This window comes from Patagioenas fasciata, chromosome 9 (genome assembly GCF_037038585.1).
Source record: "Patagioenas fasciata isolate bPatFas1 chromosome 9, bPatFas1.hap1, whole genome shotgun sequence".
In the NCBI taxonomy this organism is placed as follows: Eukaryota; Metazoa; Chordata; class Aves; order Columbiformes; family Columbidae; genus Patagioenas; species Patagioenas fasciata.
In genome coordinates, this window is record NC_092528.1 from 26,431,436 (window position 1) to 26,458,111 (window position 26,676).

The 26,676-nt window shown below is 45.2% G+C and overlaps 2 protein-coding genes across 9 annotated transcripts in view; both read left to right on the plus strand.

Moving 5' to 3' along the window:
• PSMD1 (proteasome 26S subunit, non-ATPase 1) overlaps positions 1-6,661 on the plus strand; it is a 68,362-nt gene extending 61,701 nt beyond the window's left edge. The window contains exons 22-25 of the mRNA XM_065844897.2: positions 1,107-1,199; positions 3,440-3,586; positions 5,469-5,623; positions 6,445-6,661. Of these exons, the coding sequence (XP_065700969.1) occupies positions 1,107-1,199; positions 3,440-3,586; positions 5,469-5,615 (387 nt within the window). The 3' untranslated portion in view covers positions 5,616-5,623; positions 6,445-6,661. The remainder of the gene's footprint in view (positions 1-1,106; positions 1,200-3,439; positions 3,587-5,468; positions 5,624-6,444) is intronic.
• Positions 6,662-7,775: 1,114 nt separating this feature from the next.
• ARMC9 (armadillo repeat containing 9) overlaps positions 7,776-26,676 on the plus strand; it is a 70,170-nt gene continuing 51,269 nt past the window's right edge. For 5 of the 8 annotated variants that reach the window (XM_065844903.2, XM_071812713.1, XM_071812707.1 and 2 more), the window contains exons 1-7: positions 16,400-16,639; positions 16,723-16,818; positions 18,169-18,294; positions 18,839-19,009; positions 19,946-20,101; positions 23,206-23,298; positions 24,505-24,529. In XM_065844903.2, coding sequence (XP_065700975.1) covers positions 16,768-16,818; positions 18,169-18,294; positions 18,839-19,009; positions 19,946-20,101; positions 23,206-23,298; positions 24,505-24,529 — 622 coding nt within the window. In that variant the 5' untranslated portion in view covers positions 16,400-16,639; positions 16,723-16,767. The other 3 variants (XM_071812708.1, XM_071812709.1, XM_071812711.1) reach the window with 3 other exon arrangements.

Genomic DNA, 26,676 nt, shown 5'->3' on the forward strand with positions numbered 1-26,676 from the left:
CATGTGCTAGAATAATAACTGTCAGGCCTGTGGATTGCAAAAAGGCAAGTGTGGAACTGAGAATATCTAACTATTGAAGAGATAAGACCTATGGGGTGACAAGTGGGACAATAGTGGAAGAAATTTGTCTCCTGGCATAAGATGGTGAAAGCTGTTGAGCAGACCAGAGCAGCCCCTGGGGAGCAACGGCAGCAGTGGAGGCCTCAGACATGTCATGCTGATGAATGGCATTGTATGAAAAATGTAAAACATTTTACCAGAATTGAATGCTGCACAGGGCAGATTTCTGAACCACCAAGAACCCAGAAATGAACTCTGATGAAAGGCAAAGCTCACTGTTCATAGCTGCTTTCTTGCCTTTGACATAGGATGAGAATTAGACAAATTTTTCCTCCTTTTAACTTCCTAGATCAAAATTAAAATGTGCCATGAGCCCACATGTAACCTAGAAAACTTCAGCAGCGATGTGACAAATGTGGTTGCTCCCTCTGAGCAATTTACTGCCTTAGAGAGACAGTTCCTGTGGATAGAGGTGCTTGCTGAAAAGATGATGTGCTGGATTTTTGTGTTTGAGTGCTGCCTCTAGGTATTTCTGGCTCAGAAGTGCCAAAGCCTCCTGAGGGCTGCTCCATGGGGCATTTGGTAAATGCACTTCTTCAGATCAATGAGAAACACAGCTGTCTGATTCACACACTGGAACAGCTTTAGGTCATTCTAAAGAGTATCTATATACATGTTTCTTCACCTTGGAGACTCTGGGAATAAGGTTTCCATTTGTTGCTTTGTTAAAAATAAATAAACCTCTCATATAGAGACCCAGACAGTAATGATTAATCTCTAAATTAAGAATTTTGCTCTCCTCCTGCATATATGGCTGCACACAGTTTGCATTCATGGCATTTTTTTTGTCCCATCTGTGCTGTTTGTTTGCTTTGGTGGTTCTGTAGGTGTCTCTTAAGCAGAGCAGTGGGTAGGAAGTGGAATTGATCTTATTGACACCTGCAGTGCACCTAACCCTGATTTCCCATTGTCCCCTGCCTGGGGAGCTGGGACGCAGCGCCCGGCGCTGCAGTCGCACTGAACGCCTCCTCTGTTGCCATATCCAGGTTTCCACTGCTGTGCTGTCCATCACCGCGAAAGCCAAGAAGAAGGAAAAGGAGAAGGAGAAAGAAAAGAAAGAAGAGGAGAAGATGGAAGTGGTGGGTGCAAACATTGAAACTTAAATGTCTTCATTCACCCCCCTTATAAATGTGGAAGGTGTGTCTGGAAAGCTGGCACCCTCTTAGTGCTGTCCCCCCGTACGAGTTGTGAGCAAAGCGTTAACAGAGGTTTCAATGTGCGGGTTAGCATCTTTACTCTGTGGTGTGTGCATTTTTAAAAGCCAAGTATTATTTGTGAATCTGTTATTTCTGAGAAATAAATCTTCTTCAATATTGTTAAGTAACTGACTTCCTGAAAGGCAGAAGCTTGTTTTGACAAACCTATGTGCCCTTAACTGCCCGCAACCTTTTGTGAATTATTTTGCTGTTTTTAGACCAAGGGAATTTTATTTCTTATCCATGTACTTTTCTTATTAATGTGGAAAAAGTCTTCATAATTCCATGTTGTTGGTACCTCTGACCTTTTAAAAAGGGCTCAGTGTTGTAGTAGTTGCTTGGTGGTGTCTAATTCAGTTGAGAGCACTGAAGAGTTTAAACTTTCCGGTTTTGCACGTGCTTAACTCCCTGTTCTGAAACGTTCACCTTTTTGGCAGCAATCTCTTATGCATTTTGCCCATCTATCAAAATGCCAAACATTTACCCAGACGCACCTTGGAACCAGCTGATCTGAGCGCTGGATCCATCCACTGCGCAGTGGTTATGATAATTGCTTTGGTCCTCTGGTGATTTCTTTCTGCTTAGAGACACTGGCACTTGTCATCCTCATCTGTGAATAGTGTGTCATCCTGGGGCAAGCTGAGGGATAGAGAAATGGCTGGATAATGAATTCTTTGTGGTTGCTGTAATTTGGAAAACATATGGCAGCTAAAATTCTCACTGTGCCCTGACAAAGGACTCTTCCTTTTGTGCTCTGCTAACAGATGCAAATATGCTAAGAGCAATTGTGAGCTGAAAGTGCGTTATGTTGACAAGCTCAGTAGAAACCTTTCTGATTCCACTTTAACATCTGTATGAGAAGAGAAGCCTGGTCAGGGAATTTTTGTTCTCTTTAATTTTAAAAAGAAACACACAAATGCTATGTGAAAGAGCTTGGGGTAGGATCAAAGGTGTATGTGTAAAATTACCTTCCTAGACCTACATGCAACCACGCTGTAGGCACTGACCTTTATACAGTTGGAGCAGAAGAGGAATCATCTTATGCTTTCAAGGTAGAATACCTGATTTTTGTCTTTTTGCTCTTTATCAATGTTTCCTTGTCATCAAACATTGCCTTTCTTTGAATTATTCTTACAACAGTATATACCAAGCAAAATGTGCTGAACAGATGCATGTTTCTTCTAAAATTGCTACAACCTACATTTAAGTACAGGCGTTAGGAGGAAGCGATGTATTAGATGGGATTCATGTGTCGTGTCTGTGTATGCTCCAGATGTCTGAAAAGTTCTTGAGCAGAAAAATGAGGATAGTGAAAAGGGAGCTTGCTGCCACCTGCTGTGTTTGAGTCGAGTGTTTTGCCATTGTCCTAATATTTTAGAGGTATGATTGCTTTCCTGTTTTTCTTTTATGCCTGTTGCAGGACTAGTAATCCATAGCTTCCAAGGGATGTGCACAGCACCAAGCAGCCACCGGGCCAGACAAAGTCCAGTCTGCTGTCACAGAACATGCCGTGCATTTAGTGATGTTCCTGGTCATTTCCTATTGATTTAATCTTTCTACAGTCTCCTTTGTTTGCAGCTCAGATGTTCCCAAGCAAGAGGCAAAACATGATTCATGTTCTTAAATATGTAAAGGATTCTGTGGTTTTTTTCCTTCTGAGCTTTTGCCTCCAGCTGCTGAGTCATCGGTAAAGGAAGGTTTAGCTGCAATTCCCTGGGGAGTCACTGAGACAGAGTCGTTTCAGTGGAGCTGCTGTCACTGACAGCTGTATAGCCCTGAAAATACAAGGGCAGCTTTTGGCAATTTTCATGTGCTTAGTAATGATATTAAAGGATCTTCAGCTGTGAACAAAAAGTGGTGAGTTTACAGAGGAAGTATTAGAAAGGGAAGCCAGAGGTAAACTGTTCTGCTGCCACCTCTTGTTGAACTTTTTTTCAGCTGCAACTGAGAGCAAGGTGTTGCTGTGAGTACTTAGAGTACTTGGATCCACGCTTGCACTGCCTGTGCAGCTGAGAGACACCCGCCAGCTTGTTCCCCAGCAGATTTTACCTTACCCTCCTAAGCTGTGAAAAGGTTAGAGGCTACTGTTAAAATCAGTTTGATGTTCTCCTCCCCTTCCACAGGATGAGACTGAAAAGAAGGATGAAAAAGAAAAGAAAAAGGAACCTGAACCCAACTTCCAGCTTCTGGACAACCCAGCCAGAGTCATGCCCGCTCAGCTCAAAGTTCTCACTATGACAGAGAGCTGCCGATACCAGCCCTTCAAACCAGTAAGCGTCACCTTCCTAGTCTGGGCACCTGACAGTGTCCCCAGTGCTGGGCTTGTGCATGAGGCCCAGAAGCTCAGTGTTTACATCAGAACACCACTCACAGCTGGGGCAGCACTGCAATGTGTTCGAGAGCTTTGCAACTTCACTGTTGTCGTATTTGCTTTTTGATGTCCCTCTCTCCAAATGATCACGTGCAGCTCTAGTTGGGGGAAAGCCAGAGCTTCTGCGAACCTTTTTGCCATGCTTACACATCTTCGTTTTTCTTTCTTCTCCTACTACTTTCTACTACTTTCTTCTTCTACTTCTTCTTTGTTTTTCTATGCCAAACAGTGTAACCTGGAAATCAGTTGGACATACTCTGTGTATTAATTACATTGCTGGGGACATGAAGGCTGAGCTGTGATCTCTACAGTGGGTTGAGAAGTTGTACAGGCTCATTATCAAAGCAATGAAATACGTTAGGACTTGCGCTTTATTATTCTAGAGTGGCATTTATACCTGAATGGAGTATTTTTTTCATTAAACAAATTTCTTAGTCAGTTACATCAGACCTTAGAAAATTGCCTTCATCTCCTGTTAACATAAAGAGATGGCATATAACTGTCAGATGGAGGATTAAAAAGACCTTTTAGCATTAGCCCAAGGGGTTAACTTTTCTCTAAGATGCTCAAATATATTGCAAAGCTAATAAGCTTGCTCCTGACCTCTGAATCTCCTGAGTAAAATTTTTCTGGCCTTTATTTTTGTTCAAGAAATAGCACCCTTGACTTCCCCCTTTTGCAGGATTATGCGTGGGAAAATGGTATTCAGAAGTAGTAATATTTTTTCCAGGAAAATAGTCATGTTTTTAATAAATTGATTTCCTGGAATTCTATCAGCACATTGGAATTCTCTGTGCTTCATCCCCTTTTGAAATTACTTCTTCAGCAAAGCTGTGGAAGGATTATTTCAGTTTCTACCCTTTAAAAAGCAGAGGTGACCCAACTGGTATTTGAATGGGGAAGATCTGCTATGTGGTCCAGTAAGTGTCCACTTGTGCAGCTGAAATGTGGCCATAAGCAGCTGTTTGCTTCGGTTTCCAAAGGAGCCAAGTCCTTGGTGAGGGCAATGCAGTTCATTGCCTTAACCTCAATGAATAGGTTTTGAAGAGAACAGAACAGTGCAGGTTTTTTGCTGGCATTTAGGGTGTGTAACCAAGGAGGCTTTTGAAATGGAGCTGTTGTGGAGCTTCGCTCTGCTTTGGGGAACACCAGAGTAAAAGGCTTCTTTGAAATGCTGTTTATAGCCTGGAATCCAGCTGTGGTCAAAGCTCTGATCCCAGCCAGGCGTGACACAGCGCTGCCACTTTGCACCTCCTGTTTCAGTCCTGGAGACACACCGATTTGCTTTAGCCTGCCAGAATGTTTGGTTATGATCTTTGTAATTAATTCTCCTTTGTTTTACAAGGTTCTGCTAATAGGATTCCTCAGTTGGTGAAAGCTGGTGATCAGATTAGTCTCTGTTTCAGATACTCTCCTGGGAGGTGGCTACACAGAGAAGCTTCACTAAGCTTTGTTACCCTGAAAAGATGAGCCTTATAAAACAATTACAGTTCAATTAGTTTTCATGTGAAAAGCCCTGGACTGGAGTAAAGCTGTGAATCCAGATGCCATTTTCTATCGAACTGAGACTTAGACAGTGGGAATACAACAGGTAGCCTGGCCAGGCTCTGTCTATTCCACCCTGATCAGGCAGGGATGCGGGTGGGTGTCAGACACTTTGCCCTCTGAAACTCACTCCCGCTGCCGTGTCTCGTGTGCTCTAAGATAAACAGTGCAGCCACAAACACTGCACCACGAGGCAGAGGTGAGCAGTTGTAATGCTCACTGCACTTGTCTTGCAGCTTTCCATCGGAGGCATCATCATTCTGAAGGACACCAGTGAGGATACGGAGGAGCTGGTTGAACCTGTGGCAGCTCACGGTCCAAAGATCGAGGAAGAGGAGCAGGAACCTGAACCACCAGAGCCCTTCGAGTACATTGATGATTAAGACCTGAGGTACAGTGTAGTGTGCAGTCACCTTCATTAATCCCAGTGGAGAAGCGTCTTTGGATCAACTGAAGCAGTTACCAGCACCCACCACTCTTGTTTTAGCTCTTTAATGGCTTTTGCACCAGGTTCAGATACATGCTCCATCCAAAGGTGAAGAGTTTGGCAGTAATAAAAGAGAAATCCACTGTGCTGGATCAGGTCTGAACCATTCGTACTGGATATGGTCTCTAATCTCGTAAACTTCATTATTCTTGAGTAGAGCCTCGCTGGGCAGAGTTAGAGCAGTGCACGGGGTCACAGACAGCTGCTGAGCTGGGAATAATCACCTCATGAAATGTGGTCCCAGAGGACAAGTGGTTCATTTAACAAAGTTGTCATCTACTTGACCTCAGTGTGGCAGGATTGGTTGAAAGAGAACTACTCTGCTTTGTGGGGTTGTCTTGTCTTCCCAGCGGTTCTTAGCAGAATTTAAATACACTCCAGTCCTGGGCTCTGTGGTGCTCTCTGAGCTCAGCCTAAGGATACTTACAGATCTGTTCCAGGCAGTTCTCAGGTTCCTCGATTAAAGTGCCTGAACTGATGTGCAAGTTTCTCGCTGAGAGGCAAAAACCCAGTTGCTTTATTTCCAAATATGGGCTGGCATGTCCCAGTGCTCCCAAGAGCAGAGATTATGCACTTGAATTGGTGGATGGGCAGGAAAACAAACTCCTTGCTAAAAACTGTAAATGTTGCGTCAGTGGCAGGCTCGGGTGAGTGTGTGGGGCCAACCACAAGATACCTCAGTTAAATACATTTGCTTTTCTGGTTTCTTCTTCCCCTTCCTCCAGGATCATGTCCTCTAAAGAAGACACTATGCTTAATGTCAGAAAGACAGACATGGAGACCTTCCTGTCAAGATCTGCCGTTCAGTGCATGCAGCCTCAATCTGTACTGAGCTAAAGCCGATAGTCCGCGTTTTATGGCTGAAGAACAGATATATGCTATTTAGTGTACTCTTTCACAAAACCTTTTCAAATAAATATATTAAAAACTCTTGACAGAAAATTTTCTGGTTTAGAAAACAAAAAGGAAGCCTAACAACCTTTTCCACTCACCCCAAATGTTAAAAACTAGACCCAAGTCGTGCGTCTTCCTCCAGCATAGCGTGGCTGACTCTGCTCCTCTGTAGAGTGGTTGGGATCTGTGCACATCTCTGCTTTCTCTAGAGCTCATTTGGGCTGAGCAAGGTCACCAGCTCCAGCCTGGCCCAGCTATAGCTCTGGAGCTGCAGAGAGCGCAGGTCTGTACCTGCCAGCAGCTGTTCGGCTGAGCTCTGCTTCCAAATTGTACCTCTGTGATACTGACTTTGCGCTGATCTTCCCCCTTGCTCATCCTGGTATTCATGTGACACTGTGGATGGAGCTCACAGAAGGGCTCTGGCTGTTAGTGATGGGAAAATGGGGCATGTTTCTCTTTGTTTCACAGAATCCCTTCTCATTTTTATGTGCTTTCACCCAATATGAGGATAATAACTGATGTGAGCAGGCAGCCAGGAAACACATTACAGGCCTAGATGGGGTGAATCCAGACATGCAGGCTGTTAGGCTGCTGTGCATCATTAGCCAAGGAGGGATTTACAGTCAGGGGGATGGAATGAGTTGCAGTCAGAAGGAAAGAATGCAGCCCAACCCTTCACTGTGGGCCCAGCCAGCGCTTCACCTGTTGGGCTGTAACACTTCCCGGTGATCTCTGCTCAGCTGCAAGCCAAATACTGGATGAAGCTCTAGTGTTTGAGACAGCACTTAAACAGAATCAGGTTTTTATTGTATGCATGTTGGGAATTATTTGCTCCGTGTTAACATACCACAAGCTCATGTGCATTGGTAATAGTGGAAGACAAATCTTGCATGCAGAGCCTGGGAGCTTTTCCAGCAGATGGTTTATTTTGGTGAATGTTAATATAGCAACAGAATAGTCTGCCTTTGTTCTCTGCAAAGCTTAATCCAGAGCAGAGGTGTAGGACTGAAAGCCAGTTTTGAGTCCTAGGCTTCAGTCAGAAGTCCCTGAAGGTGAAATGGTGTCTCAGGGTGCTGGTCAGATCTGCTTGCAGTTCTGTGTGATCCGGACCTGTTCTCCCATGGAACAGAGCCAAGAATGAACCTGGAATGGCTACAGACAGTATAACTGTCAGTAGAACTGGAAACAAAGAAGGAATCACTGCTCCACTCCCATGGTCATTCAAAGTGGGACCTGGTGTTACAGTGCAAGAAAGAGAAGCTGGACAAATATCCCTTCCATGGGAATGGGCGCCTGTATCCCTTACCCCTGCCTGTTCTGCTGATGCCAGCCAATGTGGTATGTGATATTTTCCAGGTAAATGGTAATGCCTTGTGTTATGTTAAAAAATACCATGGTGATGTGAGGACAAAAAATGAAAAGATCAGGTCACTCAGTGGGTGGAGATTTCTAGACTCTGAGAAGATCTGCTGGGAATAAGGGCTTAGATCGGATTGATGCCTTGGCGGAGCTGTGAACTGTCTGCTTCTATTCTCAGGACCTTTTGCTGAGCCTTTCGTGCTCTAACAGGCATTTTGGGGTAGCCAGTATATTCCTGACGCTTGCTGTAGGTTTGTTTCTCAGTGCGGCTGTGTAAATTCGTGTGCACAGAGCAGTTCCTGCTGAGCCATGTGCTGTCTGGGGCACCATCCAGGAGACCTGATTCTTGTCCTAAATGATTCCCTTGTGCCTCTAAGACCCCTCCTGCCCCTGGCAGCGATGTTTCCCAGAGCTTCCTTGGCACAAGCGAAAGTAAAAACCTCAGATAACCTTGAACTGATTTCTGATCTACTCTGGTGCCACACAGTAAGGTTACACTTGGGCAGTCAGGTTTTTAGGAGAACTTTTGGTGGATGTGGAAGAAAAAGGCCACGTGTGCCAGGCTGGAGATGCCAGGAGGGACATCTGGGAAGTGGCCCGTCCTTTCTTCCTTGGCTCTGCTGCTGGCTTGACCCACTGTGTAAATGCACATGGGAACTGCATGGTTTAGGATTGAGACCATACACAGAAAAGCATCTGCTGTCTTTGCTTTCCCCTACAGCTGTTCCGTGTTTTCCTGCTCGTGAAAATGTCCTGGACAAGAGTCCTGGGGATGGGGAAGAGGAGCTGGAGGAGCGTTGACAGAGGTGGCTGCTGGTTAGAGAGCGAAGCAAACAGATCAGCAATGTGAAGGAGGAGACGTGGCAGCCAAGCTGCAAATCTGGGTTGCTGTGAGCTGAGCGGGAAGGGGCAGCTCGCTGGGATGGTGCTTGAGGGAGCCCATGCTGCTCTTCTAGGCAGAACAACCATGAGGAGCATTTTTTAGCAGGTGCAAATCGACCATACATACAATACATACACGTGCAATTGTTTTTTTCTACCCTCAGCGTATTTCTTCAGTTTACTAATCAGGCTGGTGAGGATGCTGCTCTGTGAGCACCTGAGGTGTCACACGGTGCTGGGCTCTGTGGGCTTTGCCAAGGTGCCACTTGAGAAATCTGGAAACGTTCAACCTGTGACTTTGTAAAAATGATAGTAATTATGATGATTATAATATTAATAATAGGCAAAGAGGCTGTAACAGGTCCAGGACAGTTCAAGTAAACCTCTCCAAGAGTCTAGAAGTGTTCTGGAGATACAGCAGAAAACCTCTACAAGGCCTAGAAAAAATTCCAAGGAATGGCTAGGAAATCTCCAGAAATGTTCTGGAAAGGTGCTAGGAAACCTCTGAGAAGGCTCTAGAAAGCCTTCTGGGCTGGATCCTGCCCCCTTACTAAGGTGTCTGACCAGTTTCCCTGGGGATGGATGTGGCCAGTACCTGTGGGACTGGCTCAGTGTTGTGCCATTGGGACCGAAACCACCTCTGCCTTTCTGATCTCTGGTTTGGAGAAGGCATGGTGGGAGCCTGGAAAGCTTCACTGCTAATTTAAATCACATTATTTAGCCACAGTGACTAATTAGCCATGATTTCTTAGGAAGTGCTGCTCTCCTGGGCCTGTCTGGGGACGCTGTGGGGGGACCCACCCTGGGGTGTTTGCCAGGGGCTAATTGGACCTGATGCTCCTGGGTTTGCCGAGGGAGAGGCCGAGGTGGCAGGAAGCTACTCCCGTCCCTCCTGACTAATGGGCCTCATCCCCCTTAACCCTGGTGAGAAATAAATCACTTCTACAGCATGCTGCTCTGACAGGCCCCAGAGTCCCTCCAGGAGGCCCCGGACATGTCGTCAGTCTCTCCTTTCCACTCGTTTGCTCAGGTATGAGCCCCCTGCTTGGCACGGCACTGGGGATGGAGATGCTGGAGGCAATGCTCCCGGGGACAGGGGTCTTCAGGGACAGGGCTGACACTGGTGGGCACTCGGCAGATCTCGTCCTCCCACCTCTCTGTATCACAGCAGTGCCACCCTCCCTATCTCTCCCCTTCCTTCCAGGGCCGGGCGAAGCTTTTCCTCCCCACCACTCAACACAAAGGTTGGGCGCTGCTGATAACAATGATGATGTTGGCCATTTATCTGCCAGCGTCCTGGAGGCTGGAGCGTCCCCAACCCTCGCCCCTGCCAGACACCAGCCCACCCCAGGCTCTGCCCCTGCCTGCTGCTCTTGGCATTGGTGACAGGTCGGGTGTTCAGCCCAGCTCTGGGGACACCTTAACTCTGTGGCAGGAGCAGGATGGGGGAGATGGGGAGCACGGACACCACAGGACTGTGAAACGTTTGTGGTGTTTGCTTGCAGCCTTAATGGGACTACTCTGAAGGCCTCCACCCAAGGGCACTGATCTGTCCCCAGGGTGGCTTCACATGAGAGCAAGGCTCTTTGCACCCTCAGCGGAGATAATGGGTTTTGTCAGACCTGGTTCAATGTTTCTCCAGCACTGGTGGGACTGGGCTGGCCTGTGCTCTGTGCCCTAACCCCTGCTGCTGGGCTCCAGCTCAGAACTGGCTTGATTTGACCTCTGAAATCCTGCTCTGTGTGGGCAAATAGTCCAGCTGGCAGCAGCCTGGCTCCAGAGTTTTGTTTTGAGGTCTCTACTCCAGTTCCTGGCACTGGCTGCACAACTGAAGTTCTGCTTTTTGCCCAGAGCAAACACTGGGTGCTCAGGAGAGACATCGTTGTCCCTTCCAGGGCACGGGGAATCGGTGATACCCACATATTGCAGAGAGGTGACTTGAGGCAAATCCTGTTTCTGCCCAAGTCCTTTGGAGACCAGCTCAGCAGAGGTCCTGGAGACCATAACCTCAGACATCCCAACCCCGTGGGCTTGGTCTGACAGACCCTTTGTGTTTGCAAAGCATGTGCAGAAAGTGGACAGTGGAGGGTCTATAGTGTAAGGGTCTGGGTGAAGTGGGTCCTGGCGAGCAGGGCAGGGTGGTGGGGGACAGCCGGGGCTCGCTGGTGTGGGGCTGGCCCAGGGGAAGGGCAGCCATCCGGTGGCAACAGCATCCCTGGCCAAGGGTATAAATAGCTGGTCTGGTGACCCAGGGAAGCATTGCTGCAGAGGCGAGGTTAATTGTCAGCAGAAATTATGGGGACATTGTTCTTCCAAAGATAACCTGCGAGGGATGAGCCATCAAGCAATTTTTTCCCCTTCAGAGTGAAGGAAAAAGACCTGAAATATTGATGCGGTGTCTTTGTTCTCAGCTTTAGGCTGGCTCTCCCATTTAATTGTTTTTCTTCTTTCCTTGTCATTGAGAACCAAGATGGATTAACTTTTTGTTTCCCCACCATGTCCTCCCAGAGGAGAACCTGAGATAGCTCCTGTAGGGCTGGGCAAATTCTCCTTGTACTTGAACTTCACACAGAGATCTCTTATTTTTAGCTTAAGCACGAAATCAGGCTTTCAGGAATGAACAAGAAAGAGCTGGAAATAATTTGCTGGAATCATCTGCATTGGACAGCAGAGTTCATGGGCTCATTCAGAGATCAAACCTACTGCTTGCTCCTCTTGGGGGCCTGGAGGTTTTGCAGATTGTCCCCAAGTGATGGGGCAGGTGGCAATCGGTCTGTGTTGGTGGCATGGGACAGGTTGCCACCGGTCTGTGTCAGTGGCAGCATCAAATCTGTGCCCATGCAATGAAGGCACTGAGGCTCCCAGGCATGATTGCAGGGACTGGGGATGTTTCTCCTGATGATGAAGCTCCCTGTCCTGCTGTTTCTGTTCACCTGTTTTCCCAGGCTATTTTTCCTTTTGTTTGTTGGTTTGGTGGGTTGTTGTTGTGGGTTTTTTCTTTCTTGTTGTTCTTGTTTTTGACAGAGCATCTCTGGCTCTTCCCTCCTCCCAGCCCCCTGCCATTTTTGGCTGGAAACCCTTACTGTCGCTGCAAGCCAAGCTCTCTCACACCTTGGTGTTCACTTTGGCTGGGGGCTTAATGACCCGTGTCTTAGATCCTGTGGGGATCTCTGCCACAGCTGGAAAGGCACCACAGGCTGATCGGGCTTTGAGGGATGTGGGGGCTGACATTGCAGGGCAATATGTTGAGCCCTGAGTGCTCCTGTCCTCATCCACAAAGTCCCGCTGGGAGAAGAAAGCGCTGGCTTCTTCCACAGGGGGCTGCACAGTGCTTGGGAGTCTCCATCATTTTGCAATGGAGCTGAAAGAAGCTTTTTGGGGACCCACCAGCCACTCCCTCCTTCCTCTCTGCTCAGTGCTGAGCAGGGAAGTTGAGTTCACCCTCTTGCCTCCTTCATGCATCCCGTGGCACAAAATCAAAGTCTCCGTTGTGCCTCTCCTGGCCAGGGACTTTGATTACAGGAAATTACAGAAGAAGGGTCTGCATATAAACAGCCTGGCACAGGCTGACCGCATCCTTCTGGGTGAGGTGAAGCTCGAGGCTCGGCAGCAGCTAAACAAGCTCCGTTCGAGGGAGACAGAGCAGCTTTATGATAGCCTGATGCTGGCGGGAGCAGAGAGGTTTTGCAGTTCCTTTGCATGGGTTTTCTTTGCCAAAGGCCCTGGGGAAGCTTTGGTGTGTGACTCGGTATGTGAGCAGCGTCTGAACTGCCGGGCAAGCGCCCTGCCCAGGCGCAGGACGTCGGTCCAAGTAAAACCCCTCTGCCCCCCAGCCAGGTCCAGTAGGAGCCAGTCTGTGTGCCAGATGTGACCAGCAATGTGTCATCAGCTAAAAACTCTAATTAGAGTTCTTATTTATTGTCCAGAATGCTCCTTCAAAGTATTCGTTGAAAATCCAAACCAAGATCTTTTTTGGTGTCTAAAAGCTGAAGTTTGACTCAGAAAATAACAGGATATTTAAGCTTTAACAAATGTTCCCCTCTTGCCTACTTGCTTTTATTTTTAATGCGGACTCTTGGAAAGGCTACGGCAAGAAGGCATTTCCTGCAAAATCTTCCACTTGGGCACAGAGAGTACCCTTCTGTTTTTCAGTCAAGCAACAGGTTATGATCCAGCTCAGGACCTGCAGCTGGCAGAGTCGGTGGCCCAGCCACAGGAATGCTCAGCCCCCAGGGGAGGTGGCGGTGACAAGAAAAACCTCAACTGTGGGGCTGGGGTGATGCCCCAGGTGATGATGAATGTCCTCCCTTGGACACACAGGGCCGTGGAGTCTGGCTTTTCAGGTTTGAGGCGCAAGCTTTGCATCTTCTTGACCTTACCCCAGGTGCTGGTCGGTAGATGGGTGTTCACCCCTGGGCAGCACCTCCCCCAAAAAGGTGTCTCTGCCCAAGTGTCCTGGGAGCACAGCAAAGCCTGTGCAGGGCAGTGTGTGCACAGCAGCCTTGCCTGCCCACTGGAAGGGGACTTGTGCAAGAATGGGAGGAGAAAAAGAGGAAAAAATATGATCAAGCAAAGCCCAGATCCCACACAGCCCTTCCCACCATCCTGCCCACAAAACGATGTCGGTCCTGCTTGGCTGCTCGGAGGAGAAAGCCAGCTGGATGCACGTCTCCCTGAAGATGGGAAAAGGAGAAAATCGACATAAAATCCCTCTCCCTTCCCCAAGGGGCAGTGCCTGATGGCCACCAAATCAAAGCAGGAGAGAGGGAACACTGCGTAGTGCAGCTGCCTTGACAAGGTAGGGCAGCTGCATCTGATCTGCTCCAAAACCTTAGGGCCACTAAGATAATCCTTTGCTCCTTTAGAAAGTTAGAGAGACAGGTGGTAAACAGGAGGAGTTCACAGCCCCATCGCCTTCCTCCAGCTGGAGCAAGGGGCCCAGAGGGCTGCGCACACAGTGGAGATGAGTGGGCTGGAGATGGCCAAGGGACCCTGTCATTCCTCCCGCTGGGGACGGGCTAAATACCCAATAGGCAAAACTCAGCATAAAGATTGGAAGTTTGCTATTGTGGGATATCCATAGAAGTGTGTGCAATAGAAAGAAGAAACCTCTGGCCATAGACATACTCTATATATACGCAGAGTATATCTGCAATTTGTGTTACTAAGTATAGAAGTTTCACATGTATGAATGTTATACTCGCTTATATACGTAAAACTTTGGTATTTAGTATATAAATCACAAAATCCAGGCATTCCAGTTATCGTCTCAATCGCGTACCTACCTGACCATTTACCAGTGCACACAGTGACTACAAAGCCAGTTTGAATGCTGATTGTCACCCTCCTGCTGAGTAACAAGAGCACAACCCAATGCTCAGTTCTGCTTCCTAGGAATTCCCTGGTGCTCTCTAAAAACATTCGTGTACTTTCTAGAAATTTCAGTGGGCTTTCTGTGGGTTTTCAATGGGCTTTCTAGGAATTCAGTCTAGGAATTTTCCCTTTTTGGGAATATTTCTTTTTGCTTTCCAGGAATATCATTGTTCTTTCTAGGAATTGCAGAGATCTTTGTGGGGATTATAGACTTGAATTCCAGGGTGCTTTCTGAACATCACACAAAATGTAAGTAAGTAAAAACTGGGCGGTTTGGCACAACTTTGGCTAAAATTGTGGCTTTGTCGCTTACTGGGACAACCATAATTTGAAGAAGCAAGGCAGGGAGGGGGGTATATATTTGTCAGGCTGCTTGTTCCCTTTATAAGTTATTTAGGGTCCTCCTTTCTTTTCCCAAAAAGCAGCATTCTGCCTCAAATACCAGCACACAGCCGACTGGCCATGGGGCAGGGGTGAGAGAATTCCCATGGGTTATGGATGGAGTGCTAGTGACTGCTCACCATCTGCCATAACTCAGCTTCGCATCACCTCGCTGTTTCCAAACACTTCACTTAGTAAGCTGATAATTTTAGATCTGGCGAGAATATGCAAGGGAGCCTTTTTTATTTTTATTTTTTCTGTTCCTTAAATATATTTTTTTTTGATTGCATAAGAAGAGCAGCCTTAGATCATGAGCCAAAGGAAGGCTGTACCATGAAATGTGTTCACCCACACTGGTGTTGGAAAGTTAAGGTTTGGCTGGAGAGACCTCATCGTTGCCTACAAGTACGTGAAAGGAGGTTGGAGCATGGAGGGTATGGGTCTCTTCTCCCAAGTATCAAGTGATAGGACAAGAGGAAATGGCCTCAAGTTGCGCCAGGGGAGGTTCGGATTGCATATTAGGAAAAAACTCTTCATGGAAAGGGTTATTGGGCATTGGAACAGGCTGCCCAGGGCAGTGGTGGAGTCACCATCCCTTTAGGTGTTTAAAAGTCATTTAGACGAGGTTCTTAGGGATGTGGTTTAGTGCTAGAGTGAGGTTATGGTTGCACTCAATGATCCTGAAGGTCTCTTCCAACTGAAACAATTCTGTGAGTCTATGATTTGATGAAGTGGTCTCGGTGTAGAGCAGTGCCTCTGAGCTGGCTGGTGAGCTTAGCTTTTGGGTTTTGTGAGGTTATTAAGGATCAAAACCCATGTGTTGGGGGCAGACACAAATCTCTGTGTTTATTTTCAGCTGCCCACTTTAGGAACCTTTTGAAGGAAGAAAGGTGGATGTGAGTCTTCTTAGATGTTCATGGTGGAAAACTGCTGCATGGGCTGAGACCAAAACCCCGAGCAGGACATCGCTGATGATGTTTTGCTGCGTCTAGCAAATGCTTGCTGGAAAACTTGGTGTTAATGGCAAGAAGTTCACTAAGATGGCTGTTCATTAAAAATGAGACAAAGCCTGGATAAGGGGCTTGGCCAATCCTCCTGTTTGTTTTGGTCGGGCTTCCAGGAGGTGATGCCCGATCGGACACCTGCCGTGTGTGCACGGCTGGTCTGGGCGCCCCTCGCCCCGGCTGTGTTCATCCTCGCTCCTGGCAAGGCCCTGCCCTCTGTGCCCAACATCTTTTCCAAGATGGGCCGAGCGGAGCCGGCGGCCTCAGCCGCGCGCTGTTCTCACCAGAGCGGGAGTTACGCCCAGCGCCTCCGTCCCCTCAGGGAGCGCAGGGCCCGGTGTGGCAGGGGAAGGTACCGCTGGGTCAGTGTTAAGCTGAAATTAAGAAAATTGTGTTAATTGTGCATCTGGAAGCCACAGGGCTATGGGCAAGCGCATGGAGAAGACAGTGTGCAGAGTTTTTAGGAGACTTCTGGCCTGTACGGGGTGGGAGGAGGCTAAAAAAACGTATGTTAAGACAGTAGATGATTTTTTTTAATAAATGAACTTGATCCCAAACTCTCTTCGGGTGACGTCAGAGACTGGGAACCAGCAAAGAGCGGGAAGCTGCAGAACCCCACGCCGCCCTCCAGGGGGCGCTGCCCGCCGGCACGGTGTGTGTGGGGGGACCACCCCTATGTCACGTGACGCACCTTTCTCCGTCTGGGATTGGCTGGGAGGGATCATGTGGGGGGGGCGCGGTTGCCAAGGCGACGGGCGGCGGCGCGGGGCTGGGGCCAGGTAGGCCGTGCCGCGGCCGGGGGCTCTCGGGGTTTGGTCGCTTCCCTCCGGCTGGTTCGGGAGCCGGCGGGGCCGCGTGTTCTCGGCCCTGAGGGGGCGGCCGCAGCGCCCCGGCCAGGTTGGGGGTGGACGGCGGGCTGCTGTGTGCGGAGCCGGTGTGAGCGCCCCGCGGCCTGGAGAGAATCGCGGCTCGGGGCGGTTCGGGCCGGCTGGGAACTTCCCGGTGGTCGGGATGTCTTCTTCATGTGGTATGTTGGTATGTTGGTAGGTGAGGTGGGCGGTGGGCTGTGTGGACCTCTGTGCTCCCTGCTAACACTCCCTTTCTCTGCAGTTTTCAAGGTTTACTAACGATGAGACGTAACAGTGATGCTTAGCGATGGGTGATGTTCTAGCGTATGAAGCTGAGTTGCTCGGACTAGTGAGAGAGGTTGGTTTTCTCTCTCTTTTTTTTTTCCTTTGTTGCTGAAATGAAGAAGGCAAGATTTCATAATGCTTGTTTTCAGAGCTGGGTGTTGTAATTGTGGTCTAAATTCTGGAGTTCATCAAATCACAGAATAGTTTGGGTTGGAAGAGACCTTTAAAGGTCATCTAGTCCAACCTCCCTGCAATAAGTTGTTTGTCTGGTCAGCTGTTTGCTGCATCCTGAAATCATATTGGCTCCTGTCACGCTCTGTATATTCAAAAGGCTCAATTTTCATTAAATGTCAGCAATCTGACAGCAAATCAATCTAGAATTATCTATTGTTCATTGCAAATGTAGCTTTCCTTAAAGGAACAGTTAAGTTGATGAGATCTACAGACTGCTTTGCGGTTCAGGTTCAACCTGCGATAGTGGTGAGATCTCTAAAACACTGTGTAGCTGCCGCCTTGTTCTGTATGTGTATAAAATCACAGCAGCGTATAAAAACCTTAGAGCTGACAAAGCCCAGGCTGAAGTCCTGAGACCACTGCTCTCCGCGGTTTAATGCCTGAGCAGAAATTCCCACCCAGCCACTCTACCCACCTTGAATCTTCTGTGGACCTCAGAAAATAAATCTAAAAAGAGATTTGAGTACTTAATCATTACTATACTGCTGTTTATGTTAAGAGTGAAGAAAGTAAATGATTCTTGTTTTCTGTGACAATGTTGGGAACCCAGATCAAGTCTGCAAAATGAAGTGTGATGTCTTGCCACTGCAACCAATAACTAAAACTCCGGAGATGGGGGGAGGAGGCAAAAGTTGTGTGCAATATAGCGACTGTACATCGTGGGAGGAGGAGGCAGGGCTGTTCATCTCTTTTGTCAGAAGAACAGTGCTTGATTAGTTGGTTGTTAATTTGGCTTGCACAGCTTCAGGTGAGTGACGTGGCTTAGAATTCAAGCCGTCTGATCGCTGCTGTGGAGATGGGAATGACGTGTGAGAATTCTGCCCTCAGAATATTAATTGCAAGGAAGATATTTACTTGTTTCTTCAACCAAGGTATAGCATTAATGGATTTTAGTTCTTCTTCTTCTTTGGTTGAATGAAATTACTGGCTAAATCGAGGGGCATCGTTCTTCCAGAGAGGATGTACTGGGTTGTCAGTACTGGTCTCTAGGATGCAGGAGGAACTTTAATTGAGAGACAGTATATTCCTACCACATAGGGTACCAGTTCTTGGTTTGTTGCTGTGCACTCTTTCACATTTGTGGACCTTGCTACAGAGAAGGTTTAAAGGATTCTGTCAATTCATGGGTCGCTTATTGAAGCATTAATAATCTAAAAAAATATTCTTTCTGTGTGTTTTTATCTTGCAGTATTTGGATTTTGCTGAATTTGAAGAAACTGTGAAAGTATTTACAAAGGAATGTAAACTAAAAGGGAAGCCACTACCTAAACCAGCAGGTGTTTCCTCAAGAGATTCAAAAGCTTTGCCTGTTCAGGTAATGCATCATTTACACTTGTTTTGAGTAATACTAGAACCAGTTATAGGCCACTAACCGCTGTGTGAATGATTACAGCAGTGAGATTATCTGAACAGATTGTTGATTATTTGAAGAAGTCGCTAGCGGTCTTCTTCCAGAGCAGGAACTTTTTTTTTCAAAACTCCAGTCCTTTTGAACCTGAAACAGTAGCTTTGGTTCACACTATTTTAGGTTTTTAACTTGCCATGCTTTGGTAAGACTGATTTTCACACACCCTAGGCATGTGGTTTTGACTTATGGTAAAGGTGAGTCCGCAGATTAAGATGCTTGAAAATTTAGGCTTTACTTCTTGTACTGATGGTTGGTTCAGGCTCTTAAAGGTATTAAAGGTGGGTGGAGAAAGAATATTTAGATGTTCATTAAATGGTGAGAGATTTTTGGATAAAACTTTTAATTCAAAGCCTTCAGATGGCACTTGAATTTCTCATTCACTAACCAACTGTTGATAAAAATGTAGCTCTTCTGTGTTTAGTTTTTCACTGAATGCTTTTCCCCCTTGCAGAAAGATCTGCTTGCAGCATTTGACAATGGTGAGCAGAAAGTTTTCTTCCAGCTCTGGGAGGAGCATATTTCGTCTTCAGTCGAGGACAACGAACCAGCTGCCCAGAAGCTGGAGTTCTATCTTCACGTACACTTTGCCACCTGCCTCTTGAAACACTCGATGGGAAAGCCTGTAAGTTGAGTTCACACCTCAAACTTCAAATGATTTTTGTTTGTTTTACTTCGTTTATTTGTCTTTAGTGTGGATAAGGGTGGGATGTTTAGTAAGAAGAATTCCCAGAATATTAATCCAGTTTTTGGGTCACAGGCTGCATTTTAGTTGAACCAGACCCCTTGTATTGTCAAGTACAGAGATGAAGTCGGAGGTCTCCTTATCTTGGAGCTACTGAAGTATTTTAACTTGGAAAATACCAGCATACTGATACTTTCCCACCTCTAATTGTAGTCCACGTGAGATTCTTAAAACACTTACTTTGCTTCCAGTTTGGACTGAAGCCGTATGTTGAAATACAAACATTTCTGATAAAATGGCAAAACTGAATCTTGACCAGCTCAATGTATCATATTGAAAACTATAATTCCAAGCTGTCATAAAATAAAATCTGCATTACATGGGGCTTTTATGATGAAGAGGCATTTAAATAGCCTGGATTCATCCAGATCGAGCCTCTAAGGAGCTTTTGGTCTGTTCTGTGTGGGGCTCCCCTTCCTGGTGCTGTGTGAGTAGATCTCACGGTTCTGCACCTATCACTCAAATAAAGCACGTTTGAAGTAGGTGTTTCCTCTCTGCCCTGAGTGGGGAATGGCACTCTGCTTTAGAAATCTAACCTGAAGTGGGCAGGAATCATTTACATTCAAAAAGCAATTGTTCCTCTCTTCTTTTGTTGCACTTAGACAACCAAAACAACATTGGTTTAAATTTTCTCTTTTGAGTGGTGAAAACAGGATATAATGCTCTCTAGTTAAATAAACATTGGTTTTTATATAACAAATATTCTGGGCTTTCAAACTTGATATGAATGCATTTAGGTCTCTGCTTGTATCTGCCAGCTTTACAGTGCATTCAGAGTGGTAGTTTTCTAAACAAATATGCTGCTTTATTTCCTAGGACAAAGCTGAATTCGAGGAAAGGATTTCTCATTTTAAGTCATACCTGGAAACAAAAGGAGCTGCACTGAGCCAGACGACAGAGTTTCTCCCTTTCTATGCTTTGCCTTTTGTTCCGAACCCCATGGTACATCCTTCATTTAAAGAACTTTTCCAGGTCAGTATCTGTATTGCAGAAATGATAGTTATGATGATTTTTCTCATCGAGTAATAGATATTGGATGATGTTTATTTTGGTAATCGCTTTTATCATTTCTTTTAATAGAAACTATACAATAATAAAAGAACATGTATTTGATGGAGGAAGAGTTGTGAGAGTGCTATCAATAACAGAGTACCATCTTAAATATCTATTCTATATTCACTGGAGTCCTAAATGGTACACCAGCTTTGTGTCCATAAATAAGAGTTGCTGCCCCTCTTTGCTTTCCACATAGCCCAGAAGCACACATGCTTCTGGGAGTTGCTATATAGTAGTTCAAGCCCACCTACTTTTTTTGAGGTTGTTACCCAACACGTGTAAATGTGTATATGTAGCTGGATTTAAAATATGATAGCTGGGCATAAGGAGGCTGAAGCAGTTTAATTTGATGTGGAAAAGAGAAAGTCAAGTTTATAAGTGATCCTCCTTTAGCAGAAAATGAGTCAGTGTTGTCTGTGTTCTGAGAAAAGAATGCTGGAGGAGCATAGCTGTGCTTTGTGGTTTGGTGACTCTTGCCACGGACATTTTCCTGGTTAATTTTTTTGTTAAATATGTTTCAGCCTTTGCCTTTTGAATGGCTATTTGAGAGTTCTTAGGCCTGCATGTACAAGGTGAGAAGAGTGCAAAAGTTAGTACTTGAACTTCCAAATAGATCTCATTTGGAGGTGCAGCTTCAATGTGATGATGATCTACAGTTATTCTGTCAGTAGTAAAACACCTTTACTTTAACCCTCACATCAGCTGCTTGCTGGGCACTATGCAGGTAGCTGGTTAGGAAATGATGTCCAGAGCTGTGGTTTGACGTTCCAAAGCATTCGTGGCAATACCTGTGGGGAAAGTGCCCCCACCACTTCACCTGCTGACTGTTCCTATGGTACAAAACTACACCTAAACTTCTTGGTTACGCTGAAAAGAGCTGGTTGTGTGGTTGCACTTGGACTGGATCAAGGAATTGATCTGCATTATTGCCCGTGAATGTGTGTGTATGCAGCTCGCACGTACACACACATACACAAATTTGTTTGTAAAAGATGGATAGCGTTTTGCCCGCTGTACTCTGCACTGGTGTGGCCTCACCTGGAGCACTGTGTGAAGTTCTGGGTGCCACAGGATAAAAAAGATACAAAGCTACTGGAGAGTTGGTGAAGGGTTTGGAGAGGAAGACAGATGAGAAGCAGCGGAAGTAATTTGGTTTGTTCAGCCTGGAGAAAAGGAGACTTAAGGGGAGACCTCCTCATGGTTACAGCTTCCTCACAAGGGGAGCAGGAAGAGTAGGAGCCGATCTCTTCTCTTTAGTGACCAATGACAGAACCTGAGGGAATAGCAGGAAGGTGTCCCAGGGGAGGTTTAGTCTGGACATGAGGAAAAGGTTCTTCACCCAGAGGGTGCTGGAGACTGGAACAGGGAGGTGTCATGGCCCCAAGCCTGACAGTGTTCAAGAAGAGACTGGACAACGCCCTCAGACACATGGTGTGAACTGTGGGGTTGTTCTGTGCAGGGACAGGAGTTGGACTTGATGGTCCATGTGGGTCCCTTCCAACTCAGGACATTCTGTGATTCTATGATGCTGTCCTACCACCTGTACAGCTGTGCTGGCTTATCTAGCCAGCTGTGGCAGTTATTGCAGGGGAGGAGATCTCTTCAGCCTGCAGTGCTGCCACATGCTTTTTGATGTCAAATGCAAACTTAAGTGATACTTGCCCTAGGGCTGGCTTTGGGTGTACCAGCTGATGAGGAGCTCCAGTTTAATGCCAAAAAAAGGCATATACTGCCATTTTCCTATGGGACTGGCTATAAATAATGAGATGTACTGGTTGGCCTCAGAGATGGGATATGACCACTCTTTTTCAATTATACTTAGCAGCTTTTTTTTAATGCCTTATCTAAGATGAAGTCCTCAGGTTTATTCATAGTAACCCAGTGTCCAAGCTCTTAATCCACAATCACTCATATTTTCTTGTGGGAATTGTACAGCTCATTCCATATGAGTGTTGAAACAGAGATTGTTTTACATTTGAGAAAGAACAGCAGTGAGTCACTAGTCTACTAAGCAGTGTTCTTACGGCATTTTTTTTTCTCAGGCGTCTGATGCTTTATATAGCTGGAGTTCCTGTCTGTTTGTGTAATACATCTTGAAAAATAATGTATACTACTCTCTGTAGGAGACATGGTTCCTTTCATAAGATACAGCACACTGTGGTGCACCACTGTCTGGATACTGAATTGGTAAATGCAGCAAGTAAATTCTGTACACTCTCCAGAATGGTGAAATAAGGGGAGATCTGAGCTGTGAGAGCAGCTTACAACATGTACATATACAGCAGTAAATTTAGGAAGCTGCTGCTACTTGTTGCAAGATACTCCTTTTTCATCTGTTAGCTAGCTTTTTGTCAAGCAGAAGCTAACTTAACTGAAGGTTTGAAATAGAAGAAGTGAGTACTCAGTGAATTCTTACATGTAGTTTGACTTTTTTCCTTCACCACTATTTTCTTGTGCTTCTGAGACGCTAAGTCAGGCAGAAGACATCATTCCTGTTAGTGGCTGATCGGTTGGTCTATTTTTCATATGTGAGTTGTTTTTCTCCAAATCCTTGTTTTAGAAATGTTGTACCCTGATGACTGATGTCACATCATGACGTTTGCAATAGTTGTTGACAACATTTACCATTCCCTGATTTTGTTCGGAGTGAAAGCTGACTACAGTGATTACTTTTTGAAAATTGAGCAATGGAAAATGATTAATTCAGTACTCTATTTACTAATTTAAAAGTCATCCTCCTCATTTTGTCTGGTTTCTCAAGTTGCTTTTATTTTAAAGGTGCTTCTAATTTAGGGGAAGTTTTTGTATGTTGTTGCATGCAAGACAACATTACGTGATAGCTCTACACTTGCAATAAGGCTGCATGGTGGTTTTGGAATTCTTTTCTAGGAATAATACTGAACTCTCGTCTAACTTCGTACACTTGTTTACTCGTGGAAGGTTGCTCTGATCCAAACAGTACTTTCCGCAGAGTGTACATATTTGGCGAACAACTGTCATCATTTGTTTTTCTTTTCAAGGATTCTTGGACATTGGATTTAAGGACAAGATTGGAAAAGTTCCTGTCTGTGACTCTCAAAGCCAGACAGACTCCTCGGCTTCTCACTTTATTTGTATCCTTTTGAGAAAACATTTTGAAGATAATTAGAGTTACCATAAAGAAGCAGTAAAACTTATTGGAAGGGTGTGCTGCTAAGATTTATTGCAGTCATGTTGCAGTTCGGTGTTTTTATGGTAGGAAACATTGTTTACATTCCACATTCAAAAAAACCTTCTGAAAAAGTTATAGATAGATGCGTACAAACCTGCATAATTATCATATGTATAAAGTATAGGATACCCAAAGGCACCGACCTGACCTGATTGCTTTCTTATAGTTTTTAAAGTTGTTAGTCTTTTAATTGGCCATTTCAGGGGCTAGCTGAAAGTTTCCCAGGGCTTTTAAGCACTCCAGAAATTATTGTTTTACTCATGGCTTGTGCTTCACACTGTATTGTTCTTCGAACAATATTGTTTAAGCTGTGTTGCCGGGCCTAATTTGCAAACTAACTAGCTAAACGACAAATATTCTTCTGAGTTTTTGGTCAACACAGTTAAAGGCAAGGTAGACAGAACTGGAGTCTTTATTTATGACTTTTTTCTTGTTTTTTTTTTTTTTAAATGGGAGAAGTTGAAAGTCCTTTTCCTGCTATATCTTACTTGATTCTAAAGCAGCACGTTGCCATGGTGGTATTGAATGATGAGCTGGAAATTACATTCCTTCTGATCCATTCCTGCCCATTTGCCAGGATGAGTGATCAGAACAGTGCTTTCAATCACGTGTTATGGATCTCTGTAAGGGATTCTGGCATAGAACAATTGAAGGAAAGCTTTTCCCTGCTTATTCCTCTTAATCAAGTAGTGGGCTGGATCTTAGTTGAGCTCTGAATGTTTCTTAGATATAAAACAGCACTTGCCCTAAAACACTTGCATATGGTGATTTTATATAAAATCAGTGGTTTGACTTTTGATTTTTGTGTTAATACATTTAGACTGGAGTTACTGTATCTTAAATTTCAGAGCTGGATCTAGTATCTTTAAAGGTCAGCAAATGTCTCAAGTCTCCGTGCAACATTGTACATTGTGCACTTACGAGATTTTTATGTATTTATTATTGATTTATTTACTCTTGCTCTTCTGTGAAGCGTCAGGCCTGGGACAGTAGGAATATTTGGCTTGGTTGGGTTTGCCAGTGGCTGAATTTCCCATTCTGTGTCTCTGGGACAGACACGTACTGAAAGGATGCATGTTTTCCTGAACTGCTTCTACTTGTACGACAGAAGGAGAATGGACAGTGCAACAAAGGTAAAAGCTGAGATGTGGTAAGGATATTCCAAAAGATGATAAGGGGCTTTAATAGTAGTGGAAAGCACACCTGCAATGACAGGGAAACAAGTGATGCGTGGCAAAAAGTCCTTTGAATGCTGAGAGCTCCACTGCATTGTGTGCAGGAGCTTGACCTGACCAGTCAGCGCTTCTAACAAAGTGTGTGAGAGTGGGCTGAGATCCGAGACAGACAGAGCACAAGGTCAGGGAGCGTGTCTGAGGTATAGGTGAGTTGTTGTAAACACTAATGACTGATATGTCACTTAGAGAAAAAAACTTATTGTGGAATTACGTATGTATGTGTAACTCCTTGGCTGCTCATAGGAACTGGACTCAAAACATTAAAAAGGCTTGACAATGACTTACATGAGGGGAGAACTTATCGCTATCTACATCTACCTGAAAGGAGGTTGGAGCATGGAGAGTATTGGTCTCTTCTCCTAAGTAGCGAGTGATAGGACAAGAGGAAATGGCCTCAAGTTGTGCCAGGGGAGGTTTAGATTGGATATTGGAAAAAAATTCTTCCCGGAAAGGGTTGTCAGGCGTTGGAACAGGGTGCCCAGGGCAGTGGTGAAGTCGCCATCCCTGGAGGGGTTTAAAAGGCATTTAGACAAGGTTCATGGTTTGGTGCTAGGATTAGGTTATGGTTGAATTTGATTGTATTGAGGGTCTCTTCCAACCAAAATGATTCTGTGATTCTATGAAAGAGGATAATGGTTTCCACGACGATCTTGGGCAAAGTCTGTTCAAAGCCAGGAACAGGAATGAGTTTTTCTAGTTTCCAACTTTGCATTTTAGCTACTTTGGTTTTCTTCCCTTTGGGTCTGTTTGGAATGCTTTACTCTAACCCCCCCAAAAATCTAAATCTGTGAAAACAAATCCTTCTTCTGTCTGAAACTCTGTAGTCAGGCTGATTCCTGCCCATTGTTTAAGAGAAAATCCTATGGTAAATGTTCAGCCTATTTGCAGATGGGCACGATGCCATTTTCACGAGCAATACTGGCTTCTCAGCAAACTAATCGAAAACATCATGTTCTAGCAAAATACATAAACATCGGCAGTAACAATAGAATTATTGTGCCTCCCTTCATGGTTTTGTCCAGCCATGAAGATGTGCTCTGCGGTACCCAGCTCCAGATTCTGTGCTTGACTTCCATGTAGGATGCTAATTTGGCTGGGTCTGAGAGGGGGATAGAGGATACAGATTTTGGTGTGTAGTTTGCTTCTTTCATCTCTGAAGTAATTGAACCTGAAGAAACAAAATGTATCTGGAATGTAACTTTTTAAAAAAATTAGACATAGAGGAAAATGTGAAGTATTTTCAGAAACTGAAGGTACTGAAAGTGAGTAACGTAGCTTACCATCAAACAGTGAATGCTGGAATCACCTGAAAAATTTGGTATAGAAGTATAAAATTGACTGCAACTTGGAAGAATTCGATGAATATTTTAATAGCAGACGAGGAACTGGACAACTTGAATGTTGATTGTTTCTGTTGTACCATTTTCCTTAAAAGATACAAGACTTTGTATTTACTTTCAAATAAGCAAAGCACTACATAACCTAAGTCTCAGTGGTGTATTTCTACAAGTTAACTGGAGAAAACACCCACCCTCACAACATGATCTAACAAACACTGGCATGAATCTCTGGGTACTGTCATTCTGCTGTTCTGTTGTTTTATCTATGAAGTGGCAGCTTGACCTTTCCAGTTGCTCGGTGTGATAATATTTTTTAGCCACTGTTACTTTAATGAATGTAGAAGATAGTGCGTGGATCTCATCTGCAGGGAGCAAGTTCAGTTAACCAAGTCTGACCTTCGTTTTGTCAGATATTCTTCTGATTTGACGCTCACAGCCTCGTTTTGTCTCCGATAGCACAGAACTTGTATTAACAGACCTTTAAAGCAGTATCCTCCTCACAAATATATTCAATGATGTTTACTGTCTAATAGTTGTAGTGCTGCTGTAACTGTGAAGCAATTACTTTGGGCAATTAAGGCAAAATAAACACTTGTAGCTGCTGCGATGCAGTGAAATCACGCTAGTAGTGTAGAGTTATCCTTGCAGTGAAATTCCACCCCTTGGATAAAAGTAGCAGCAGTTGAAGTTGTCCCTTCAGAACAG